Here is a 24,693-nt window from a genome sequence, read left to right on the forward strand (position 1 = left end):
TAAATACACATCTGGAAGACAAAAGCTCTGACCACTACTAGGGTGAGGGCTACAGAGGTCACATCAAAAAAGATAAATGTTCACTAAAGGTTAAGATCCCTCAACTAATTTTAGCAGATAATGTAGGCATAAAGCTACAAGACTGCACTAAGAGTCAAGAAAAGTTCCTGATCTCTTCAATAGTACTACTGTGCATGCCTGTCAGAGTACCTCATCCTGCAAGGAAAGTATCTTCTAAAGATATGCTTCTGGAAACCAAGAAAGACTACCACATCCAGGTGTATCCTCCTGGGACATTTCCATTTTAAAACATGCTCTTTAATCAGTTTCAACTTCCTGATTAAGAACTTCGTACCCAGAAGGAAGATTTCTACTCGTCATAGCCCTGATTACCGAGAACTCTAATTTACTTTAATGCTGGAAAAAACAAAGTATGGAAGATACCTAGAAACTCAAGAGTTACTGATGAACTTCTGCCTAGACAGAAACAGTGAAACACTGCAGTCATATGACAGATGAAGAACTGAAGCAATCTTAAAATGCAGACTTCTCTTCCTGACACAGGATGAGAACAAAACAAAATCCTTTATTCTTCTGCAGAATGCATCTCCCATCATAAAAAGACCCAGGACCTCAACACCAAGAGAATATTTACTTGCCAAAAACTCATTACTAACTAGGTCTGGCCATAAGAGGTTATTTCAATTCCATTAGTAACTCAAGGCTTAAGATACCTGGTAAACTTTTTAGTTAACAACAGCTACCATTTCAGAGTTTTCCATTTCCAAGACAGTATGCTTTCTTAAAAGCTGAAGTCACCTAAGATTAATTCATGACCCCAGTTTGTTTAAGTTTGGCTCAATGCTAAAGGAGTCTAACTATCCTAAAGTCAGTATTCAGAAATAAGAACTTAAACAATAGAATGCAAGTTGCCTGATAATGTGATGTATTTGGGTTTTCAGCCCCGTCTCCCAAGAATGAACTACAGAAGTCTTGGCAAAAAGATCCTTACTTTTTCTACTCTCAAAATCTCTTCCACTAATTAAACAAATTTTTTTTTTCTCTTTCCCATAACATTCAGGAGCTGGAAGCTGTAAGAGAACAATGACCAGTACAGTAAAAATCATGTTCCATCTTTGAAAGCAAAGAACTGAAAATTGTTGTTTATAGTTAACACTTTACATTGTACATTTTCAAAGTGTTCCTCTCCTTTCTTATAATTACAGTGATTTAACAGATTACTGCTGCCAGTCTAACTCCTTCTGCCTCTTTTCCCATTCTGGCATTCTCCATTACACCTGCCTTAGTATCTGACATTATTATGAGCTAATCCACAGAGGTGAACCACAGAAACAGTAATCCCCTTCTTACTAGTTTTACTTTCCAAATCAGCTCACCACAAGATTAGGTGAACACCAGTGCAGAAATGCTGGAGTAGCTAATGAAAGGAAATTTGGCTAGCAAATACATCCTGTTACTGAATTGGCTTAGTGAAGTGTAAAACCACACTCCTTTGAACATAAAGCACCAGAGACCTTCAGACATGTCATAGTTTGGGGCCATGTGCAGGAGAAGAACTTCAATGCACGCTCTCACTTGAACGGTTTTAGCCCCAGCGTACTTAACCCTGCTCGATAAAACACCGCGCTTCCAAGGTGACTTTATGATCAACCCCCGCCCTCAACCCATTTCTTCCACATTGTGTGCCATTCTCCTTGGTAGGTGGAGCCATAACTTCAACTATGGTGTAAATAAAGTAGAATTGAGATGAACAAAATTTCTGCTTCTATGGAAGATCACAAGATAATTTGCATCAATACAGTTGCTCCACTTCCACTGGCCAGCCTATAAACAATACAAGTCTTGAGTTAAGGTGAAATTGGTTGGTTTTTCTGCCTTTCATTGCAAAAAGAAATTGGGCATTGTGACTACAGAAGGGGAAAAGTGAAAGAATATAGGACACACAAGCAAACTGAAAAATATGCATCCTCTAAAAGCATTCATGTTTGTTTTACAGAAGGACAATTGAAAACATTATCTAATTAGTATCTACCAGATTAAATACAAGTACAGTACCCCTTCAATCACAGCTCATTATATCCTGAGAGCAAGCTTTTTCCATGTTTTATCAATACTCACTGTATTCCAGATGAGCCATCTTAAATAAAAAAGGCCCCAAGAGTATGTGATTTAAAACTTCCTTTGTTGCCCAATATTTTCATTTCACAGGCTTTCAACTGGTCTGTATTGTTAACAATACAAAAATATTTCCAGTTTAATTTTCAAGTTATGCATTAAATTATAGGACTCATTATGAAAGCTGAACATGCACCATACTAGACTACAAATACTGAATTTAGGTTTTCTTCCATCCTAAAATTACTTAGGTACCTCTGTGGGTTTTTTTTTTCATGGGAGGGAATGTTAAGATATGGCAAGATTACAACTTAAGACTTTGGCACCAGAAACTACTCTGAAGTCGACTCTCCCAAAATTATGTGCTTCTCTCCTTACTTCACTGACCTCACACCAGAAAAAATCCCTCTTTACTTGCTGAATTACAAATTCCCTCTGCATCCTCTACTGCTTAGAACAACTTATTGAATAAAATTACTTTAGAATTTTGTATTCAAAATTGTGCCTCCTGCAGCTTTGCAGAAATTTACTCTTACTTCAAGTGGATATGGAGAAGAGACTGCTCAAGGAACTGATACAGAAGAACTGAGGAAGAGCACGAGACAGTATAAAACACCACACTGTCAGAGATACAGGTTAAAAACCTCCAAAACAAATATGGGGCCATACAGTGAAAGAGGAAAATAGGCAAAAGCAGCACTAGAAAAATATATTCCCTTCTGGTCCACAGGAAGTGTTAGTAATCTGCACAGCAAGAATAAGAAAAAAGAATGCAGTTTTAAAGGATTCGGGGGCTTACACTCTTAAATGCCCCAAATCAAATGTCAATTAAATGCTTTTCCCCACTAACACCAGGCTGTCCTGCACTTAGGGTTGCCACTGCTTTATTTGCAGACAACCTATCTGCAAGCCAGCACTTCTATCTCTCTGAAAACTAAACATTAAGAGGCTTTTTTAAGAGTTTGCCTCTATTTGTTCAGGAAGGGGAGAAGCTTAAGACAAAACCTGCATTATTCTACACAAAGATGATCAACTATTCATACATATTTGAACAGTTACTCTGGTTAGGACACAAGAATATTCAGGCATATAGAAAGAAGAGAGCAACCATGTGTAGCTCCTGCTCTCAGGATGAGAATTTTATTAGGCAACCTCCTTTTGCCCCCACTCCTTACACATACAATTTCAACTACAATTCTACAAATTAATCATTCATTAAGATGGATTTAACAAGACTACAAGAAGAGCTGTTACATATTCTGAAGTGTCTGTCTCTCTACTGCAGATAAGCATGCCTTATGCCTGCAAATTTAATCACTTTAAAAAAGCACACTTATCCAGACAAGGTACGTCATATACTCTATTAGCTCTCTCCGTGAATATGGAAGCACAATAGTTCCTGCTAATAAACTGAAATTTAGCCTGGCTAATAGGAAGGAAGGTGAGATGGTTGATAAATTCATTAAGCATGTTGAGTTCAAGTACTAAGCCTCAATTACTGCAAAGCAAGTAACAGTTCCAAAAATAAGTGTGGATCTTGTATGCATTCAGCAGAACTGTAAGAATAATGAGTCTTATTCTTATCAGTCTTATATATATTAGTCTCAGAATGTAAGCATCCAATCAAGGTACTGAATACATAAAACAATACAGTGACAGGACACATTCACAAAACACTGAAGCTCAGCATATTCTCTAGCTGATGGGGCTGAACCATGGGGAGATTACGCGCTGACATTCTCATGAAAGGTTTTTACAACCCTGCAAGGGTTACAGTTAAAATTTCAAAAACAGTCTGAAAGAAGATACTGTAAATGTTAAGAAGTTAAAAAGAGGCAAGGACTGTGTCACCTCTAAAGCTAGACTACAGGGGTACCTTTTTCACTGAAACTTCAACTACCTTGGCATGACTGCAGGGTCTTGAGAACTCGGAGGTCTTCACGAAATTATCTCATCTTAGAAGCCCACACAACATTATCACCAGAAACACTGAGAAGGTGTATGAAATTTGTTAGAACCAAACTTGTAGCAGACAACTCGGGAGTCTCTGTGATGGATATGACATTATCTATCCATAAGGTAACAGAAGAATTTCCTATGAGCCATTTTATCTGCTACTGATATGCAGGCATCACTGTCACATAAAATGTTAAGCTTTATTTGGCATCACGTCATCAAAACAGCAAAGCAGTTAGCACCAGAAATCAAACCAGACCAAAATGAGACTGCAAAAACATACCTAGGATTATTTCTTACTTGGCAGAGACTGTTGATCAAGCAGTAGATATTCTCTAGCACTACTCTAGGATTTCCCGAGCTAATGAAAAGCATTTTTCCACAATGCTTAAGCAACAAGAAATCCTGGTCACCAGTTATAGAGTGCAGGTCCAGAATGAAACAAAAAAGTGCCCAGGAAAAAAAAAAAAAGGAAGGAAAAAAAAAAAAAAAAAAAAAAAAAAAAAGCCAAACAAGCAACCAACCTACACAAAGAGCATTTTCAAGAGGAATTTGGTCACTGAAGGTGAGATTTTTTAATGCCAGAGGCTTGTTTTCTGTTGTGGAACAGTTTGATTCTTGCTTCCATACAGTAAAAATTCACACACTTTTCACTGTCCTTGATGACAAAGACATTTATAAAGCATCTTCCTTTATTCACTTAAACATTTGTTGGATCATGTGGGAATGTATTGTACAACTTACCTGTTTGCAGGAGTGAGGAATATACACAGCATTTTTTCAGGCCAGCATAGGGTATTTGAAATCAGCAGAAAGCTTCATTGAGAGAAGACTTACTACATAGATCAGTTTGATAATTAACATAATTGAGAAAAATATATGTACAGTCTAATACAATCTGATAACCAGATTCCTTGTATCCATAAGATTTTTTAACATGAGTTCTTTAGTTTGCTCCTGATCACTAATATTTACATTCTTCACAGATCCCAGGTAACAAGGCAGGAATTTTAATACTCAGTATCTTGAGAAGAACTGTATAACAAGTATTGGTGAGTGAGTCAGAGCTCTGTATGGACACGTGCAGTAAGGCAACCCCATAAACTGAACAGCTCTCTCACTAACAGTTACAGCGATACCTGAAGAACAGGCTTCTCTTGCGCAAGGTCTTTGATCCAAAATTTACTGGCCCTTTGAAAAGATGCCTTTTGTGGTTAAGATTTTGCAGTTGGCTAAGACACCTACTAAAGACAGCATGGCTAGAATTTCATTGGCCAGAGAGTGCTAGAGTAAGGCATTTTGTAAATAGCTTTGCTACTCTGGGAAATCTGTAAAAGGGTACCTTTTGTTCAAATTATGATTTGGTCTCGTTAGATCCAATTTTCGGCTGTGTAGATGGTAGCCCAGAAGTGTGTTCTCCTGCAAGCTAATCCTAGATGTGCAAACATGAAAGCAAACATCCTCCTGAGTTTCAGATGGTATGCTGAGAAAAAGCACATAAATCTAAAATATATGGGGAAAGAGAAGACTGCCCTTGAAAGAGGCAGTTCTCTTGTTGCCCAGTGGTACCCAAGTTCTCATCTTCAAAAGGTTGCCACCAGTATGGAGAACTCAGGGTAGTAACTGTAGGCTCTTATATTCCTACACTTCCATTTTTCTGAGCATATACAGCCATTGAGAGGTTGGCTTCTCAATGTTAGCTCTGGTTTATGCCAATCCAGTCTCGAGAAAAACATGCTCCTTGTTATTGTTCTGAGACCTGTTCTCCTGCTGCCGGAATTAATCTATACTCATTGCTTTAGCTGACAGACTCCTAAGTCCAAGACACCACAACCCTTATCTATTCAGGTGCTGAGTCATATTTACAGATTATTAGTGCAAAATCTGTAATGCTGTCAGAACTCCAAGGAAGCAAATCTTTAAAAACCATACAGCATGCTGTATTGCAACCAACTATCAAATTATAGGGTTTAATAAAAATTCTAGGATCCCTATGAGCAATACTGCACTGCTCTGATAATGCCTGCACAGTCAGTATATGCTGCCAATATTGTTTCCAGGACATGTTGACAAACACACGCCAAGACCTCCAGACTTATCACCAGTGAACAGTGATGTGATGACTTCAGAATACAACTACTACTGTGCTGGAGTGGATGGCGGGAGAGGGGCAGTGTGACAAAGTAATGTCACAAGTTTCCAAGTCTATTACCTCTTCCTCAACGCAAGTAAGCTGACTTCTATTATATTAGTAGGAAAACACAGAAAGGGCCAGTTGCAGCTGATCACTATTACCAGTGAAACTTTAGCAGTAAGTAGAAAAGCAAATACGCTGTCTAGTCCCTCCAATTTAACAGATACGGTCTTGCACCTCATAAACAGCAAAAGATATTCTGCAGTCATGAAAAATGCGCCTCCTGAAACAATGTCTTAATGTAGACTTTGTGCTTAAGGTTAATAGCAACATAGGGAATAATATCTTGCTATTAAAATAAAACTTTAATTATTGGGAAGAGGTCAGCAAGCTGTAACTCTATGGTCTCCTTGTCACCTGCATTTTCTTTATAATCTGTACCTTGCCTTCAGTCTTCCAGTATCGGAAAAGTTTAGAGGATTTAACTTTAAATAAAAACACAATCCTTCCCAAAGAATAAGCCTTCCACAAGATCAGAGGTAACACTACACGTAACTCCAAAGTGATGAGATGCACCACATTCATAATTACCTTCTTCTGAAGCCTGTAGCAAAGCTCACCACATCATGCCTATTAATACTGCACCAGAAGTTTTGGCGTGAATACCAAGTTGGCACACATCCCAGATGTTCCTCTACTGCAACCTGGGCACAGCATTATGCCAGATCATGGCACAGATCACCTGACTATGGCAGAATAGGATTCTCTTCCTGAATCAGGTGCAGCTCAGGACTGCTCAGCCACAATTTGCTCATCCTCACATGTCCAAGTAAGAGTAGGATGAACTCATCAGTCATTTGCCAGAAACCTACCATTCCATTCCAAATTAAGATAACATGCCATCACAGTCTGCTAAGGACATATGACCTGGCCTTTCTCACAAGGACATGGTTTTTTGTCAGAAAATGTAGCATTTCCTTTTACTTTGTGAATGCCGAAGTTGATTTCAATTCTATCTTGTTGAGAGCTTTCTTTTCACTTTTCATTAATTTCTCTGGCATCAGGCAATGAAGTTTCACCTTCAACATCAGGCTAAACAGGACTAAGGGGAGTTCATAACGACTCACCACACAATACTGTGCACTCCCAATGTAATAAGGAAATACTTGCATTTTTTCATAAAATTTATTACAGCAAAATCTTTCCCACTGATATACTTAAACCAGGAGCATGGCTAATAGTGTCACTGGCAAGTATCATGCTGTTCTTTGTTCATTAGCCAGATGGTACAACTAAAACATTTGTCCTGTTTACTGAAGGTGGCATAAAAAGGCTATTCAACACCAGAAAAACAGTAGCATAAAGTAATTACAGGAAGTAACCAGAACATATAAAGGCAGTGCTTGTCCCTCAAAAGTTACTAAATTTTTGTTGAATACAATTCCCAATTTTTTATTCCATACTCGACTAGATTTTGAAAGCAGCCAAGAAACAGGTATTTGGACCTCTCTTGGCATCATCCAGTTATTCACTATCATAGTTGACTGCATATTACATCTTGTTCCATCAGTGCCTCTACCTACGACAAAATGCTTCAGAAGATGTACAGTGAGCCACTCATGCCTTGTAATGCTGTGCTTTATAATCTACACTGCCCAATTCTGCACTCATTTAACTTTATACCAAAATGAAACCACCTGGCAGAACCTTAAAGAATCTGGGAACATACCTCAAAAGACTGCAGCCTCCTCTTCCAGGAAGTTATAATAAAGCCCAGCAATTATTTTCAAATAAGGAAGCTGACAAGACTTTATGCAAGTGCCCTGTCACCATTAAAACATGAACTGACTGCTTGGCTGAAAATAATGAGTATTATTCACCTTCACAGCACAATTTAATGTTCATGTTCAATTTCAGGTATGGGGAACAAGGATCAGAATTTGACAATGGAAGATTTTGCTTAATGGAAGGATATATGAAGACATTTCTATTCTTCTGCTTAATTAGCTACTGTTAAATTGGGTTGTTATATTTCCTTACATCTAACTACTACCACAAAGGGTACCAAGGATTTAGGATGGAAATAAGACCGATTCTATTTAATTAGAAAAATATTTAATTTCCGTAATTTTTCAGAGCAGGGGACATTACTGATTTGCTGTAGCAGCTTAGGGATAGTATCACACTAACTGCTATCATATCAACTGAGACTTTGAAGATAAACTCTGCTACTTACTAGTTTAACCCATTAAAAGAAAAAGCTTACAATGTCACTGCTGGAGAGTGATGACACGGAAGAGGCAGATGAACCAGAGGATAACTGTTGTGTACTGGCCAATGACAATGCCAAGTGTTGATTGTAAGGTGGTTCAGAGTCTCTGTTCTGCTGCTGTTCTCCATTGCAGAGAGCTATCTGGTCTCTTATTTTCAACCTATTATCTGTTAACAGAAAACATAAGTATCATTTAAGAGCACAGAATACAAACACGTGGGCCTTGAAGTCTAAGAAGAGCTGCAGTTTAACAAGCTAATTGAAAAACAGGCTCAGAGAAAACTAATCTTGGGTTAGAAAGTTACAAGTTCCTTTTATTTTTTTCCTGTATATCTGAATGATTAATTTCAAGGCATGAGTATTTTGAATTACATCAAATTCAAGAAAAAATTTTAAGTTGGTTTCCTGCTATACCTACCAAGTTCAGGTGATAAATTAATTTTGCTCCCCCACTTCTTTTTAATCCAGGCCCTGTAGTCAATCACTTCTTGGGTCACTTTGATGATTCTACCTAATGTGCTAAAAAAATTTTTCAATTAAGTATTAAACAAAGACTGTTGGTTACATATTTGCAAGCATTTTAACAAGCTACCAAATTATGCTAAAAGTCAGTTTAAGATATCCCTAAGCAAAGAATCTTTTTGAACCTTCTTTTTTTTAGCACACCATTTAATCCACTGTAGCACCACTTATATTTTTCTTCTACCATACTAACATGCAAGCAGTGACACATAGGTAAGATTTTTACTCTGTATTTCTAAACGGAGAGCATATTAACTCTAAAGAATGTACATGCTGGTAACAGTGCACTTGATAAAAGCAATTTATGGTTCTTGCATTTCTCCACACAGAAAGTTTTTCCACAGAGTCTGGGTTATAAACAGGTACAGGACGCACGGAAGACACGAACATCCCAGCACCATGACTGGCTGCCTGGAGAGAGACATTCACTAATCCTTGCTTCCAGATTTACAAAACAACTTCAAAGGTGTTAAGGCCCCCACAAGTATAAAGGAAGTACCATGGATCGTGAGGGAGTGCAACAAGAAACGGACTGGCTCCAAAACAAGTTAGAATTTTAATAAATTCATAACAGTAAGAGGCTCAGAGAAAAAGCTTACCTGGTCCTGCTGAACAGTGACCAGTTATCAACAAAGCAGTGTTTTTCCAACACACCTTCCCAACATTCAGCTATTTGAATCGTACTTCTTGAGCAGGAGTGAGCTGTCTTCTTGTTTGAGAGATAAATTTTCAAGCTTTCTTTTCATCAGAGACTAGTCACTGAAACACTAACTATAAACTCCATGCTCAAGACACATGAAAAAATTACTATTGTACAAAAATGGGCTGCACAAAGTTACCACTTTGGAAGACGTAATGTTAATTTTTTTAATCTTCAATGTTTATATTAAAGTTCATTTTGTATTTTGCATCACAAAGGTACCTGGTACCTGTATTGGAATTTTCTTTTGGTTTAGGCATACAATGGGAAGGTAGGACATACAAAGCCCTAATATAGTTAGACTACCTTTACTAGGTTTCATAGTAACACTTGAAGTAGCAATACTTCTATTGTCCTAGGGATTACTATTTCACACAAGACCAAACACCACATGTTCTATGTCAGTCTTCCAACTTTAAAAGCATGTTACTATTAGTACTAAAAAAGTCAGCCCAGCATTTTAAGCAAACATTGAACCAAATTATATCATCTAAATTACAAGTCCAATAGCTGCAGATGGGCCACCAGGACAGAATGCGTGTCATCCACCATTCTATTTATGTAATGTAGATAAAATGATGCATGCTGGAAAATAAAATCTTGAATTTTACATGCAGATTAAAGGTGTGGTTGTTACCACTTAGAAATTAAAGATCTGGGTTATAACAGATGATTCTTTGGGAACATTCAATAGCTAAGCAGAGCACACTAAGAAAAGAACAAATAAACCAGAGGATCCCATTTTGTAATGTATGTATGCTCCCATGATGTAGCAGCATTTTGAATACTCAATGCAGTTTGGGTTTCTCAAAAACTAAGTTGAGCAAGAGGAGACAGAATGAAGACAGGGATGACCATGCAGAGATTCAGCTGTGGCCCTCGCAGTTCCCAAGACAGGAATGTCAGTATGGGACTCAAACATGCACCAGACTGGGTCTCTTCAGCACCAGGACAGAGAAAGAAATCTTGCAGTTAAGAAGTTTCATCTGAGAATGTCTTCAGAAAGAGTTGAGCTTTTACTCTAGGATAATGCATAAATTTCACAACTATCACCACCTGTGGTCTTAGAACCAGAAAGTGAACATGGGCTGAGTAACATAAGCTGATACATATAAGGAGTTTGTCAAGCCTGATGCTTCTTGGAGAACTTCACTGGAAGTAAATCACGAGTCACGATTTCATATACCAGAAGCAAAATGAACAATACAGGTTGGTATTTTTATCAGACTGGGTGACTGATATACTAAAAATGCCTGCTATCACATAGGCCTAATGGGTGAAGCGATTGCTACACCAACAATTGTGGCAGAGTTGCACGCACAGAATGGGGGAATAAATTCTCCCACCAGTTCCTTTCAAAGAGCATGGAGATCAAAGCCCTAAACTCTCTTTTTTGGTATAAAGGTAGAAAAAAGGAAATTGACTCAGTTATAAGGTCAGGAGTCCAAAGGCAGATCCACGCAACATTGCTTGCGCAGCAAAATTGAAAGCATTCATTATGAGACATCAGAAACTGAAAGGTGATTAAGGTTATACTGACATATACTTAATATAGCAGCAAAGAAGAGGAAGCAAGTGTGATCAAACCAGATACTGATCCCAAAGAACACCATTTCCTATGTATGGGACTCAAGCATATCCATGGGTTCAAAGAACAATTTTTTAAAACAAGTATTTGAAAATTGTGCTTAAATCTGTTTTCAACACTGAAGATACTTAGGAACAAAAAACCTATTCATCTACCTTGTCTTCATTATGAGAAAATTTCACGCATTTGGGACTTTTATTTTGACTGAGGCCAAAATTTCTACTAGTGTCTGAGACAAACAATTCTTCAAAGATGCTTGTTTGGAAGACATGAAAAAATACAGTTAACTGGTTAGTAAAACTAGACAGCTCTCCTGAGAAAGATGCCCCTTTAAGTTTTTTCCCTTAATATTATCATACAGTAAGACCAGGAATAAGATATTTACAGGTCTGGCTTATTTTATAGAACTCAGACACTCCTTTTACACACTGCCAAGACCTTGGTTCACAGGGACACTTTCTAACTCTCATTACACCACAACTACTGGGCAAATCAATCTTAAGATCGCTCTTAAAAGGATCAGAGTGATGAAATCACATTCAGCAAAACCAAATATGGAAAGCTCCAGTCAAGCTCCACATGAACAGGTAAAAGTGAAAGCGTAAGGGGAAATGGCCTCAGGCTGCACCACAGAAGGTTTAGACTGGATATTAGGAAAAATTTCATCAGCAAATAGGTTGTCCAGCACTGGAACAGGGTGTCCAGGGAAGTGATGAAGTTACCGTCCCTGGGTGTATTTAAAAGCCATGTAAATATGGCACTGAGGGACAGGGTTTAGTGGTGAACACCAGCAGTGGCTGGGTTAACAGCTGAACCTGATGATCTTAGGGGTCATTTCCAACCTGAATGATTCTATGAAAATATTCCTCACAGGCTAAAGAGGTGAGCTCACTTAAGATGCACACTCTTTGCCAGAGACAGGCTAGGGCCAAAGATCATATGAAAGCTGTTCAAAACACATACTGACACCAATCCTTAAGCAGGAGATATCCTGTCCATAACTGTTATTTAACAGCTAGACTCGTGGCCCTAAATATTAAGAAATCAATCATGATTTTCAATCACCTTGGCTGAAGACATAACACCAAACTTTACCTTGCATACAAGCTGTACAAGTTCAAAATGGATCAGTCTCTTTGTTTTCCTAAAAGGAAACTTCTTTTTCCAAGATGACAGGAAGCTGTTAGCTCTAATAAAACCAACCAAACTGTCAATCAAGCTCTCCTGAGCTGTTCTTGGAAGGGGACAGGTGGGATTGACTGGGGACAAAACAGTAAAGTAATTTCTGTAGCTGTAGGAATTACCTTCAGGATTCAGCTGATTACTGTTTCCACTGAGAAGAAAGCTTTTCCAGGACAGAAGATAGCTTTTAATTCCCACTACATCTCACATGTTCTATTTGGAAGCCTGAATGAAGATGGTAGTAAGAGTGATGTGAATCCATCCCGTATTATTCTGAGGGACTTGCTACTACAGAACATGAAGAAGAAAAAGGCCTATGCTGCTGAAGGAATAAAATCTGACTTTTTTTTCCCCACTGGGAACATCAGAAGCAGCAGTTGTCTAGAAAGCCTTAAATTAACAGAGACATTTGGTCATCTGTGTTGGTCAGACCCTGGAAAAGAATCACAACGATCACCAAGAAAGATGTGAAATCTACTGAGAGTGAAATCCACGAAGCAGAACTCTGTACACAGAAACCTTCCCTGGAAAGAGGAAATATGAATTCAAACCCATCAGACAGTTCAAGCACAAATCATCCCACTTAAGAAAACACTAGCCCCAATTAGGACAAAACTCAATAAACTCAGCCTGGGGAGTTCAGCCTCCTGCAACTTCCTTTTAAGTATTCTTCATTTAGTCTAGATCCCTCTAGTAGAATGTCATGTAGCCAGTCCCTGGTCTCAAATGGAGCCCACTGTTTATAGTTACAGTTCTGCTGTAGTTTAACCTACCTACTAACAAGTCTAGAAAAGGGAAAAAATGGATCAGAACAAAGGGCTCCCAGACAGCCAGGCTTTAGGTCAGGCCACCAGAAAGGTCTCTATACAGAGCATGGACCACTCTGCCTTACAGCAGGAAGAGGGATCCACAAACATACCTGGATTACCCAAGGACATCAAGTTTAGCTGAGACCAAACATGGACTGTTGATTTCTACAACAAACTTGTTACCAAACAGCTCATCATCCACTTACAAGCCGTTTAGCACTGACAACACTGGTGCTAGGGGAAGTATTTGTGTACAGAACTTTGCTGAAGGCTGTTCCTCTTGCAAGCCAGTGGCTTGATGGGTTCTGACATTCACTGGCACAGACAGCCCAGAACTCAGAGACAGGTCAGACATAACACCTGAACACCACTGCTTGGACTGCTCCACAGGTTTGCAGTTGTGACAAAATTCAAACATTTCCCCAGATACAGTAACAAGTACAATCCATGGAAAGTGCACATATTGATGACACCTGAGGCTCCCATTAAATGCTTTACAAATACACTTTTTATGTCTGTAGTAAATACAGATACCTCATAAGAGAATTACTGTATCCTTCAGAAAAAAACAGAGAAGTTAATGGAGGCCAGGACCCAAGACAAGCAAACTTCCAGAATATCCCTAAGTTACTCTATCTGTACTTAGGTAAGAACAAAGTTTCATTTAGTACCAAGAATTGTCAGCCAATACACATTTAACAGTGACCTTTAATATCTTAAGCCAGCAGTCTCAAATGTCAACTTGCAACACTGTACCACTCCTTCTGTACCTCCATCACAGTGCAGTCTCAACCTTTGTAAATTTAATACCACTGAAAACCTAAAGGATTTACAGGACTACTATCAGTTTTAAACTCACAAGTAAAAGACTCCATCCACTTTGATGTAAAAAGGAAAACTATTTCACCTTCCAATGACATTAATGCTGGAAGTTTACGTCATAACTAGAGTTTGCAATTGTATCAGGATGGTTTGTGTGACATGTTACAGCCATCCTTCCATATGATTAGCTAGGTAGCTCAAAGCCATTGGCATTTTTAGGGAAGTCTCAGGGAAGAGACATCCTCTGATCTAGCCCAAATTCACACTGAGGCTTAGAACAAAAGGTGCTAGAGCAGATATATGAATGGAAATATCACCCTGCTGCCATGCCTTCATTGTCTTTCTCCTCTTCCTTTCAAAAAGCAGAAATTGAGAAGGTGAGAGCTCAGAAAGTATTGGTTGTGTTTCTATAAAAGACACTAAGAACTGCATTAAAAATGGCATGTCTAGAAATATGCTACTTTTAATGGCAGTTCTGAGATTATGATCAAACTGAACTGATTATAATAACTTTTTTATATAGTACTTTTAATTATTTTTTAAATTTTTAAATACACATCAATTCTTTTAAAACAGCTTATGGGGGCATATATTAAAAGGGAAATTCTTAGCCTTGTTGTCTAGTTTTCTAATTGTCTGTACAAACAATTTGATCACACACATTTCTTTCTGCCACAATACTGACATGCATCATACTAAACATTAAACCAGCAAGCCTTCCTTTGAAATACTTTAAGCAGAATGTTTGAGGAAAGACCAATTATGTTCTGGCTCCCTTCCACTCTAACAGAATCTCACATTGGACTCATCCTGGGTTTTATCACACTCTCTTCATTTCAATGCTGCACATTGAGGCATTGCACTCTCACATCCCTGGGCAGCTTAAATTTCTGTGCAGATTTCAATACAGCCACAGTTAAACAATAAATAACAATAGTCCTTTTATGAATCTAGACCCAAACATTCCTAACTGATTACACAGACAAATGGATATTGAAAAAGTGAACTAATTACCTCTCAGAATCTCTATTTGGGTATGATCTTGCAAGTGGTGATACTGCATGGCTAAGAACAATGTAGGCATAATCAAAAACTTGTTTCACTTGCATGGCACCGTAAGAACTTCTGCCAACGTCGTTTCCTGAAATAATGTGACAGTCATCAGATCATCTTTTTTTAATATCAGTTACCAAAAAATTATTCAGACTTAAAGCTCAGAAGCCTTAACAATACAAGCTTAACTCTGTTTAAACTGGTTATCCCATCCTAGCCACATCAGGAACACCTAAGTGTGCCTATCTCAACAAAAGAAGTTGACCTTAGGAATAACACTTAACATTATGCATCAATTTAACTTAACATCAATTTACCACTTTTAAAATATTCACACATAGCGCTTGAAAGAAACAGAGCCTAGAGATCAGCTTAAAGCTCTTAGAGCTGTCTTCAAGAGGGAACCTACCAAGCTTAAAGCATCATGTCTCACTTACCAGTTCCTGCAGGCCAAATTCAATTTAAAATATCACTTGTGTAACCACATTATCTTCATTAGGTCAAACAGACTCACATCAAACCCTATTTAACCTTATCAAAACAACAGATTAAGCACATACAGATATTTATCTCCATAGGCTAAGCCAGTTTCTCAAAAATCTATCATAGAAGATACCAGAAGCTTTTACAGCATTGTTTTATATCAAGTCTGTGGCACTCTCAACTGCCCTTTTTTAGGCATTTTAACTGGAACTCTTTCCAAATCTAGTGCCATGTGAGGAACTGCAGAAGTTAGGAACATGCTACACCTTCTGTATCAGTGACAATGTACAAGAACAGATCCCCCATCTGATACCTAGAACGATCTTGCTATTACTAGCAAAAAGCATTTGGGGGCTTTCTGTAGATGTATTTGGCACCAAACACCAAAATTCACTGTCAGCACTCAATTTAAGAAGCAATAAAACTGCTTTCAAATTGCATAAAATACAGACTAGGTCTTGAGTGGGTAGAGAACTGCTTACAGTGAAAGGTTCCCTCCTTCAGAATGATGTGTGAAATGCTGTGAGAACACTAGAAAGGGATGAACCACCAAATATGAAAATCAGATTAGGGCCCATGAATAAAAGAAATCAATGGAAAATCTGCTTTGAAAAACTGATGGGTAAAGGACAGAATCCATCCTTTAGAGGACTAAATCCAGCAATGCTGAATTTGATTTTACAGGAACCCTTCACTCCCCTAAGTGTTTTGTCCAGCAAACCATTATAGACAAACATGCTGAGATCTGCCATCCAGGGGAAAAAACCACAGCCTTGGTTTTACACATTTTAATCCTTCCAAAATTCTCCAACCATAATGCCACTCTAACAGAAAAGCACAATCAATGGAAATTAACTGAAAACATTACAGCATTTTGGGAAACCAGAATTTTTCCAGTAATTCACATGGTCAAATAAAAATTGATCAAGAAATATAAACTTCCTGTTTACTGACATAACTGAGTATCTTGCTCTGAATGCACCGCTGCAGCATCCAGCAGCCACTAGGCTCAAGGTTATAGAAACCTCTCCAAATGGTTTCTTTACTAATGGACTATTCTGAAGTAAAAGCAGAGATCAGTGTGGGCCTAGGACAATGACTCTAGGAGGAAACACACGGTAATGTTCTTCACAGAGGACTTCACGAAGGACTGAGTCCAAAGGCAGCTGAAAAGTGACCAAGATATTTCAGTGGTCACAAAATCAGAACACAATGTTAATTCTACTAGAAAAGAAATGATTAATTCAGTATAGGTTTTTCACAGGCAGGACACTTGTGTCCAGCCACGTAATGATATTCTAAACATATACATGTAAGAGAATTAAATTGAGAAGCAATACAGAAATGGAATACATACAAGTGGCTAAACAGACATAATTGCACCTACCACTAAATTCAAGTCCATCTATGGTTGTTGGACTTGATATTAGGGCTCTTTTCCAAACTAAATGATTCTATAAATTCACATAAAATGAATTAAGAATACACACTCAAACGATCTGTATTAGTTTAGTCTAACCTAATGCCAGGCAGGTACATTTGACATATATTCTGCATAAAGTTACACCAAAATGAAGACAGGGCTGCCACAAAATATTGGTTATTCTGTTCATCAGTCATCACTACCTCCTCTGTTGTGCCAGCAAAAGAATCATAAGCCTTCCTTAAACCACTTACAGTAAACTTGGGCAGTTTAGCTTAAATCAATGAAGTTGTATTTTGAGTCTTGACTGAAGCAGATCTGAGAACAGAGGCAGAATAGCTCATGCCATACATGCTTAGGTTCCTGGATGGCCTCATTCTGCACTTGTAACTAGTTCATAAAAATGTATGAATTAACAGGTCTTAATTAGTTATACAGTCTGCAGAGCTTCTGACTTGGGCTGCAGCTGGAGCTACTGTGAACTGCACCTGTCAAGTATGTATAGAGGTGACCCTACCCAATCCAGAAAGCAACATATTAAAGAAGCCAGAAGATCCCACATTTGCATTTGCTGTCCTGAACAGATTTTCTTCTGAGAGATCACTCTCATTAGAGAACCATGTCTTACATAACTGAGCATCCTTCTTTTGTCACAATCTAGACTGAGCAGTTAAAGCACGCAACCCAAATGCTGTCACTCTTTAAAAAAATCATACATACTTCAATCCTCAGATGTACATTAGCAGATAACAATGGTGTGTGATTTCATGTATAATTCAATCCTTATTCTTTCTTACAAAGCCTTCATCCCTAAAGGAGCATGTCCAAAATTTCCATCACTTGCTATCAGTATTACCACTCCATCAGGTAGCCTTCCTTTACCTGAAGCAGTTTTAAGAACACGGCCTGAAAAGGTAAAGGTAAGACCATGAGCTAGGACTGAAGCAGACCCATTCATGTTAAGCCATTAGCTAGTAAACAGCTTTTTGCAACATTCAGCATTAAAGAGGTTCTTTCAAATTCTAACTTCAATGTATCTGTGTATTTTTATAAACACATATGTTTTATGCACACACACAAACATATATATTTGCAGGTTCTTATGACAAATAGCTGATACTGAAAAGCTGCAATGAATAATTCTGGGCAGCTGCTAAGGCTAGAAGAGATAATCTCAAGAGATGCTGCCAATCTCAAATCTATTTACTTCCTGTACTTGTGACCTATCAAGACGCGGAAGCAAGCAACACGAAGCATAATAAACTCTGCAAGTTAAAGAGTCTCTTTTCAAAGAAAACACATTGAATGTAAGGTTTAGAACTTTCATTAGTGCCCACAGCAATTCAGAATTAAGAACAAATTGTCTCATGAAAGGAGCAGCACAGCTGGAACTGCAAGTTTTAAACTTGGGCGTTAAAAAGTAGCAATTTAGCTACTCTAGCCACCACCAGTCTGAAACGAGATCAAAATCATTTCCGTTCTGAGCATCAGAAATGACTGGAGGACCTTGATAATCACCTGATTCATAAAGGTATAAAATAACAAGCCTCCCTAACAGTCTGCTGAGTAAGTGACAAGCTTGTTTTACAACCACAGATTAAAATATTTGTCAACTGCAAACAGTTATGCCTTCCAATAGAGGATACTGCTAGTCCAACTTTAGACAAACCTCTTCTAAGATGACATCATCTACCCTGCTCCAACATATTCTTGTGAACAAACTTCTGAGTGCCTGGCTTTGCACTTCTCCTTAATAAATTCTTTTACTTTTTACATATTTTACAAAAAGGGCAAGTGCTTTGAGAAATTGAAATCGTGCAGCTACAAGAAGTTTATGGCAACTCCATCCTTTAGATAATGCTAGAAGAATAATTTTCATCTCATTACCCTGTCCTAGGACACTAACTCAAGATGAAAGATCTTACACTATGTACAAAGATGAAGTATAAACCATTACTTCAAAATACATCACCACTACATTAGTCTGATAACTCAAATCTAGACTTCAACAAACTTTCCACTTGTAGATTTCTAACATCTTTGTTGGAACCTTGGTTCTTAAATCACAGAAATTATCATCTTCTGGCACACAATGAGAATCTCTGAGGAAACCCTACAGTACCTACCAGAATCTAAGCAAAACCCACTACAACCAAAACAACACAATAGCTTGCTGTTCTTGTGCCTTCCAAATCCAGGAACTAACTGAAGGTAATGAGCAGGTAGAACTGAAGTATCACATCCTTCTGATGACACCTTTCATCTGTTAGCCAGACATCACTCACCACTTCATGCTGAATAAAAACCAGTTCCTCCAACTTAAAGAAACTAATCCCACTAAACATATTCCTGTTCCCTACAAGACTACTTTAAAGCTATTCTTATGAGTTATACCCTTCAGTATCCCATTGTTGAACTAGTGCATACACTCACAGGAGCCACTTTTACTCTACTTTGATAATCTTTGATAAATTAAAAAGAAGGGGTTTTTTTATCCCTGTATTGTCTCATTTTTGGATTAAGAAGCCATCTTTACAAACATTCTTCCAAGGCTTAACAGGAACTTTAGAGACAGCTGTGATCAAGCTAAAAAGAAAAAAAAAAGATTGGAAAACAAAATTAAAAACTTGTGCATACAGTGCAAACACAGGTTTGCAGGGGTAAAACTCTGCAGCAGTTTATGCTAATTTAAGTCGAGACATCTGTGCCCACGCTTTATCAAAATAACTTGTTCCCATCTCCTTCACAGTACTGCCAGCAATCCTCAGAGTCAGACACTGAGTGGATCTGAACACAAACTAATCAGAGCTGATGACTTGTCAACTGGGCAAGGACCTGAACCCTTGGAAAAGATTTTTGTACTGGGACAGAAGGAATAGCAGAACTAAACTAATTAACACAGTTCTAGATGTTACTAACACACACTTGACAGGTAATTTTAGATACTGCAGGAATATGTGATTAAGTCTGGAACCAAGGAAGCTGTACCCATCAGAACTGATTCAAAGAGTCATCCTATATGTTCTATGTAATTTTCCTCCTAGCTTCATCAGGAAAGTTCTGAAGGTTTGTGGTAGCTGCTAGAAAATATCCCTATGAGACACAGCGGTCAGATAACTTCAAAATATTGTCAGCTTTCATTTCCATCCCCAAAACACTATCTCCTGTAAGATTTACATTATCTCAGCTCATACAAACTCTTGAGGAATTCTTATCAACTCTTTGATAGCATACAACTATTCTAAACTACAGTTCTTTGTTTCTGCAAGATTAATGCTAGGAGGAACAGCTCAGATTCCCTACTGGACTTGACAGTCAGTTTTTTTTTTTCTTCTCCAGAGTACTATTAGCAGTGATTAAAAAATTGTGTAGCACATGCAATTTGTTCTCCTTCAGTCCTCAGCAGATAGAAAGGAACAGAACTGGAGGGCAGCAAAGATTTTTGACTCTAAACAATTGTGGCTCATGCTGCTATTTACATGGGTCTTCAGACAAGTAAGTACACAGCTCCTAAAGGAAATCTCAATGACAGTGACAGTTCTGCACAATCACACCTATGCCTGGCCAAGTACAAGAGTCATGATGGACACAAACTCAATTACAAACATATCAGAGACATGGTTAGACAAATGAGTATCACAGCCTGCAACCTCTTCTGGAGAGCTATGAACATTCAGCATATTGAGTATTTATAAAAGTGCCAGACTTCAGCTCCTGATCCATGGTATTTGCTTTAAAAGTGATGTACATAAGCAGTCAACACACAAGATGTGACAGTATGGACTTTCACTGCCAATTACATTCCAGAAATGCTAGTGCTGAAGTCGAAATTAACCGAAAATTGACTTTGTTAAAAAGCTGGTTTGGAATTTCAGCTACTTGTGGCAGTCTAAATAGAATACAAACTAAGTACTATAAAGCTGGAAATTTTCCTGAGGCACTTAGCCAAAATAAACCTTGATTATTTTGGGGGTTACTGAATCAAAACCAAATTAAAAAAAAAAAAATATTGTGTTAAGTACTTTCAAATGAACATACAACTCCAAAGTTCTGACTGGCATTCTCTAAAGATCCCTGCGCAGCCCAGAAGCCGGTTGTTCAAAGCGCTCTCCACACCACCACAATTCAGCTGGATTTCACAGATAGCCACCCCTGTTCCTGTGCAGTCTCTGTGGCACTGCCCTGCAGGACAGGTTCTGCATCTGGGGCCTTTCTTTCCCATACGTGTGATTTATCTGAAATATGGCACCACAGCCTGTGGCATGAAAAGCTACACCTTCCAATCTCATTCTCACAGCCAACAATGGAGAACTGTTCTGCTAACAACCCCCCTTCCAGGATGTCCTGGAATTCTTTCTTTCACTACCCTCTCAGTGCTGTCAGAGAGTCTTGTTATGTACTCAACACAGTTCTGCATCTCCACAGCATTATGCAACTGCACTGTTTGCACGTAATCCAATTTACTCAGGCTAAGAATCTTGGGAGACCTCAGGTCCATATCCCTTAGCCCTCCTACCTGACTGTGCCTCTACACCAGCAACAGCCTCTTTCCAGTGCAGCTTCTTAACTGGTTTGACAGACTAATGCAAGCTGAGAGCACAAGCTGAGCCAGATCTCTGGAACACTGCAAGAAGTGTACAGTCTTACCAGGCAGGAGAGGATCTTCAATACATAGCATGGATGGTCTGTATCCATTAGTCATGACTTTCATGATTTCTTCTTTGGCAATATAGGCACCTCCATTTTTTATTCTAATACCAGTTTTCAAGTAGTTAAAATTCCTTCCATAGAGTTCAAAAAATTCTATTAGAAGCATTCCAAGGTTTTCATCAGCTCTTCTGGCATCAATTCTTGGATGTAGCTGTAACACAAACCAATTTTGCTTATTAAAAATTAGGAGTTTTCAGACCATAACACAGGGCAACAAAAAGCTCTCATTTAAACAGCTGAGCATTTCTTCCCATGAGTCTCAACTGAGTCATTCACCCCTCAGGTACTTAAACCACTCTCACATAACCGAGAGGGGGCAGCACTTCAGCAGTATCTGGAAGCCAAAGAATTCCTTCATCTTTCCTCATGTAGTTTTTTGAGGATTAGGGAATTCTTTTCCCTAAATCAAAAGCAGTAAAAAAGTACTGCATACTAAGTTATAGCCTAGTCAGTAACAAAGTGCCCAATTTTTCACAGAAAATCCAAAACTCAATGTTTTCAGAAAGTGGGGGGCAATCTAGTTGCCCCAATTGAAATACAGTTTGTGTCTGTATCTCCACCTATTATACTGGTATATAAAATCTATAGTAATATTTCAGTCAAAACCACCAGCAGCAGAATATCTAAGTTTCCACCACAGCTGCTGAGAGATGCCAACCCTATACTTCATGATACCTGCACAAGGCTCACTCACAGAAATATTTTAGAAGTTGTAACTTATTTGTAACATTGTAACTTGGCTATTTCATCAGTCAAGTACAGCATCTGACAGTCTTAAGTATGTCAAAACCTAACCAACATATTAGTAAAAAAACAACTTGACTGTTGGATTTCGTCATTTTAATAAACACAGAAATCAAGTACTCTGCACATGCAGTACCAGTAGTCTGGGAAGCAAGAGACAAACTGCATCCTGCAGATTTATGAAACACCATTAAGGTGATTCAGGTACAGGCCCTGGTGTAGAGAGCAATGCACAGCCTCTGTGCCTTTCACAAGGCTCCTGCTGCTGTTCCACTTCACACTGAAAAGATCCTGGATGTTTGAAAGGCAGTCCACAGGATCTTTTGAGAGTCAAACCCTCTGAGCCATAACAGTAATGCTGAGCACTGCAAGGGGCCTCTGAAGAACAGTAAATAAAAGGGCATAGGTACAAACCCCAAGAAGTTTCAAAAGAAACATGTCAAAGAACAGAAACAGGGAACAGACTTACCTGCAGGAAACTAATTGCCATTAAAATTAGGCTGTAAGAGCTAATTCCACCAGTAAAAACTTCATTCAAATCCCTCTGAAGGAGGAACTGTTTTAATACTAAAATCAAGTAAGGTAGCAAGGAATATTTCTGCAAAGCAAAGTAACTATAATCAATGACAATGTCAACATTCCAAAACAAAGAACTACATAATCTCAATACACAAAGATTCATCTAACAGCAAAATATTTTCAGTGGTGTGCTATACAGTGGTTCCACAAGAAGAACTAAAACATGGGGGTTTTTATTCTAGAAACGTATGAATAGACTTCAATTCTTATTTGATGGAAGACCTTACATATCAAATTTATTTCCCACCTAAACAGTAAGATTTTTACATCCTTCTTTGAATGTCAGTGTCACTTACTATACTCAAAGCTTTCACTCTAAATAGTACTTTTACTACAGAGCATAAAAGGAAACTTTTAAGTGTGTAGCTAAACAAGAATTGTTTTTTGACAGTTTAGCAAGACAGTCTTCATAATGCAGCATCACTTAAATTCAAGGTAAGCAAAACTTGAAAAGATAGTTGCTTTAGAAGCAAAGTTGAGTACCTATCTGCAGATCTAGACATGACTGTAAGAAGTCCTTCCACAGTGTACAGGTTTATTCACTCAAACACCTAGCACTCAAAGGGAACACCGAATAGACACCAATAAATAATAAATTAAAACATCCATGTTTCATCAGTATTCATGAAAATAGTCTTCAGCAATAAATTTTCAAGCTATACCAAAAAAGGTTAGCTAAGCATCTAGCACATCCTTGGTAAGTAGCATAACATTCACTATATGGCTGATACCTTCATGTATTCCTTGATAAATCGAGCTGCCTTCACACCAGTCTCTACATTAAAACTGATGTCAACTTTCACTTCTGTCTCCTGGTCAGTGAGTTTTATTATTGGTACCTGAAAAGATTTAGACAAGATTATGAATCCCCAGAAATACAACACTGGTGCTATTCCCTAGCTTACTCAAGACCCATGGATATTAGCAGTCCAATGAATCCAACTACCAAGTCTGTCTGAGAGGAGGTAACAATCCTAACCTGACTGAGAAGTGAATGCTTTTTAGGGAGGTGATTAATGTACAACCACATTAACTTATCATCGCCCTGATACTCTCCCATAGCCATTAGCTATCTGCCTTCATAGCTGCCATAGCAGTGTTTCATATGACAACTTAATTTGCTTAATTTAATGACTTATTCCAGTTAATAGGAGATCTTCTAATCACATAACCTGTGGGAACAGCATTCCTCTGACCCAGCACTGCACCATTCACTTGCTAAACTGACAGAAAACCAGCCTAGCAGAAAGCAATGCCTGTTGGTTTATCAAGATGAACTGGTTCAATGCAGAGTCAAATGAAAGCCAAAAGAGATAAAGCAAAACAGCCGTAGCAGTATGGCAGTAATAAATTATTCTAGAATGACTGAATATATAGTTCAGCTTCACACCACCACCTGGAAGGCAATGCCCTACAAAATCATCTTACAACCATAACCTAAACTTCAGCTGATAACATTTATTTTAATATTGAATGCCTCATATTTTTAATCTGAAATGGAAAACCAAAAAACAGCAGAAGTATAGCATCATTTTATATCAACATCAGAAAAAAAAAAAAAAAAGGAAGGGGTAGTAGAA

General features: G+C 38.2%; 1 protein-coding gene across 4 annotated transcripts in view; it reads right to left on the reverse strand.

Moving 5' to 3' along the window:
- Nucleotides 1-24,693, reverse strand: part of TENT4A (terminal nucleotidyltransferase 4A) — a 59,338-nt gene that overhangs the window by 14,600 nt on the left and 20,045 nt on the right. For all 4 annotated transcript variants that reach the window (XM_069004078.1, XM_069004077.1, XM_069004076.1 and 1 more), the window contains exons 5-10: nt 23,845-23,952; nt 23,004-23,132; nt 21,728-21,941; nt 15,136-15,262; nt 8,917-9,017; nt 8,493-8,665 (exon numbers count right to left, since the gene is read on the reverse strand). In XM_069004078.1, the coding sequence (XP_068860179.1) occupies nt 8,493-8,665; nt 8,917-9,017; nt 15,136-15,262; nt 21,728-21,941; nt 23,004-23,132; nt 23,845-23,952 (852 nt within the window). The remainder of the gene's footprint in view (nt 1-8,492; nt 8,666-8,916; nt 9,018-15,135; nt 15,263-21,727; nt 21,942-23,003; nt 23,133-23,844; nt 23,953-24,693) is intronic.

Source organism: Aphelocoma coerulescens, chromosome 2 (assembly GCF_041296385.1).
Source record: "Aphelocoma coerulescens isolate FSJ_1873_10779 chromosome 2, UR_Acoe_1.0, whole genome shotgun sequence".
In the NCBI taxonomy this organism is placed as follows: domain Eukaryota; kingdom Metazoa; phylum Chordata; class Aves; order Passeriformes; family Corvidae; genus Aphelocoma; species Aphelocoma coerulescens.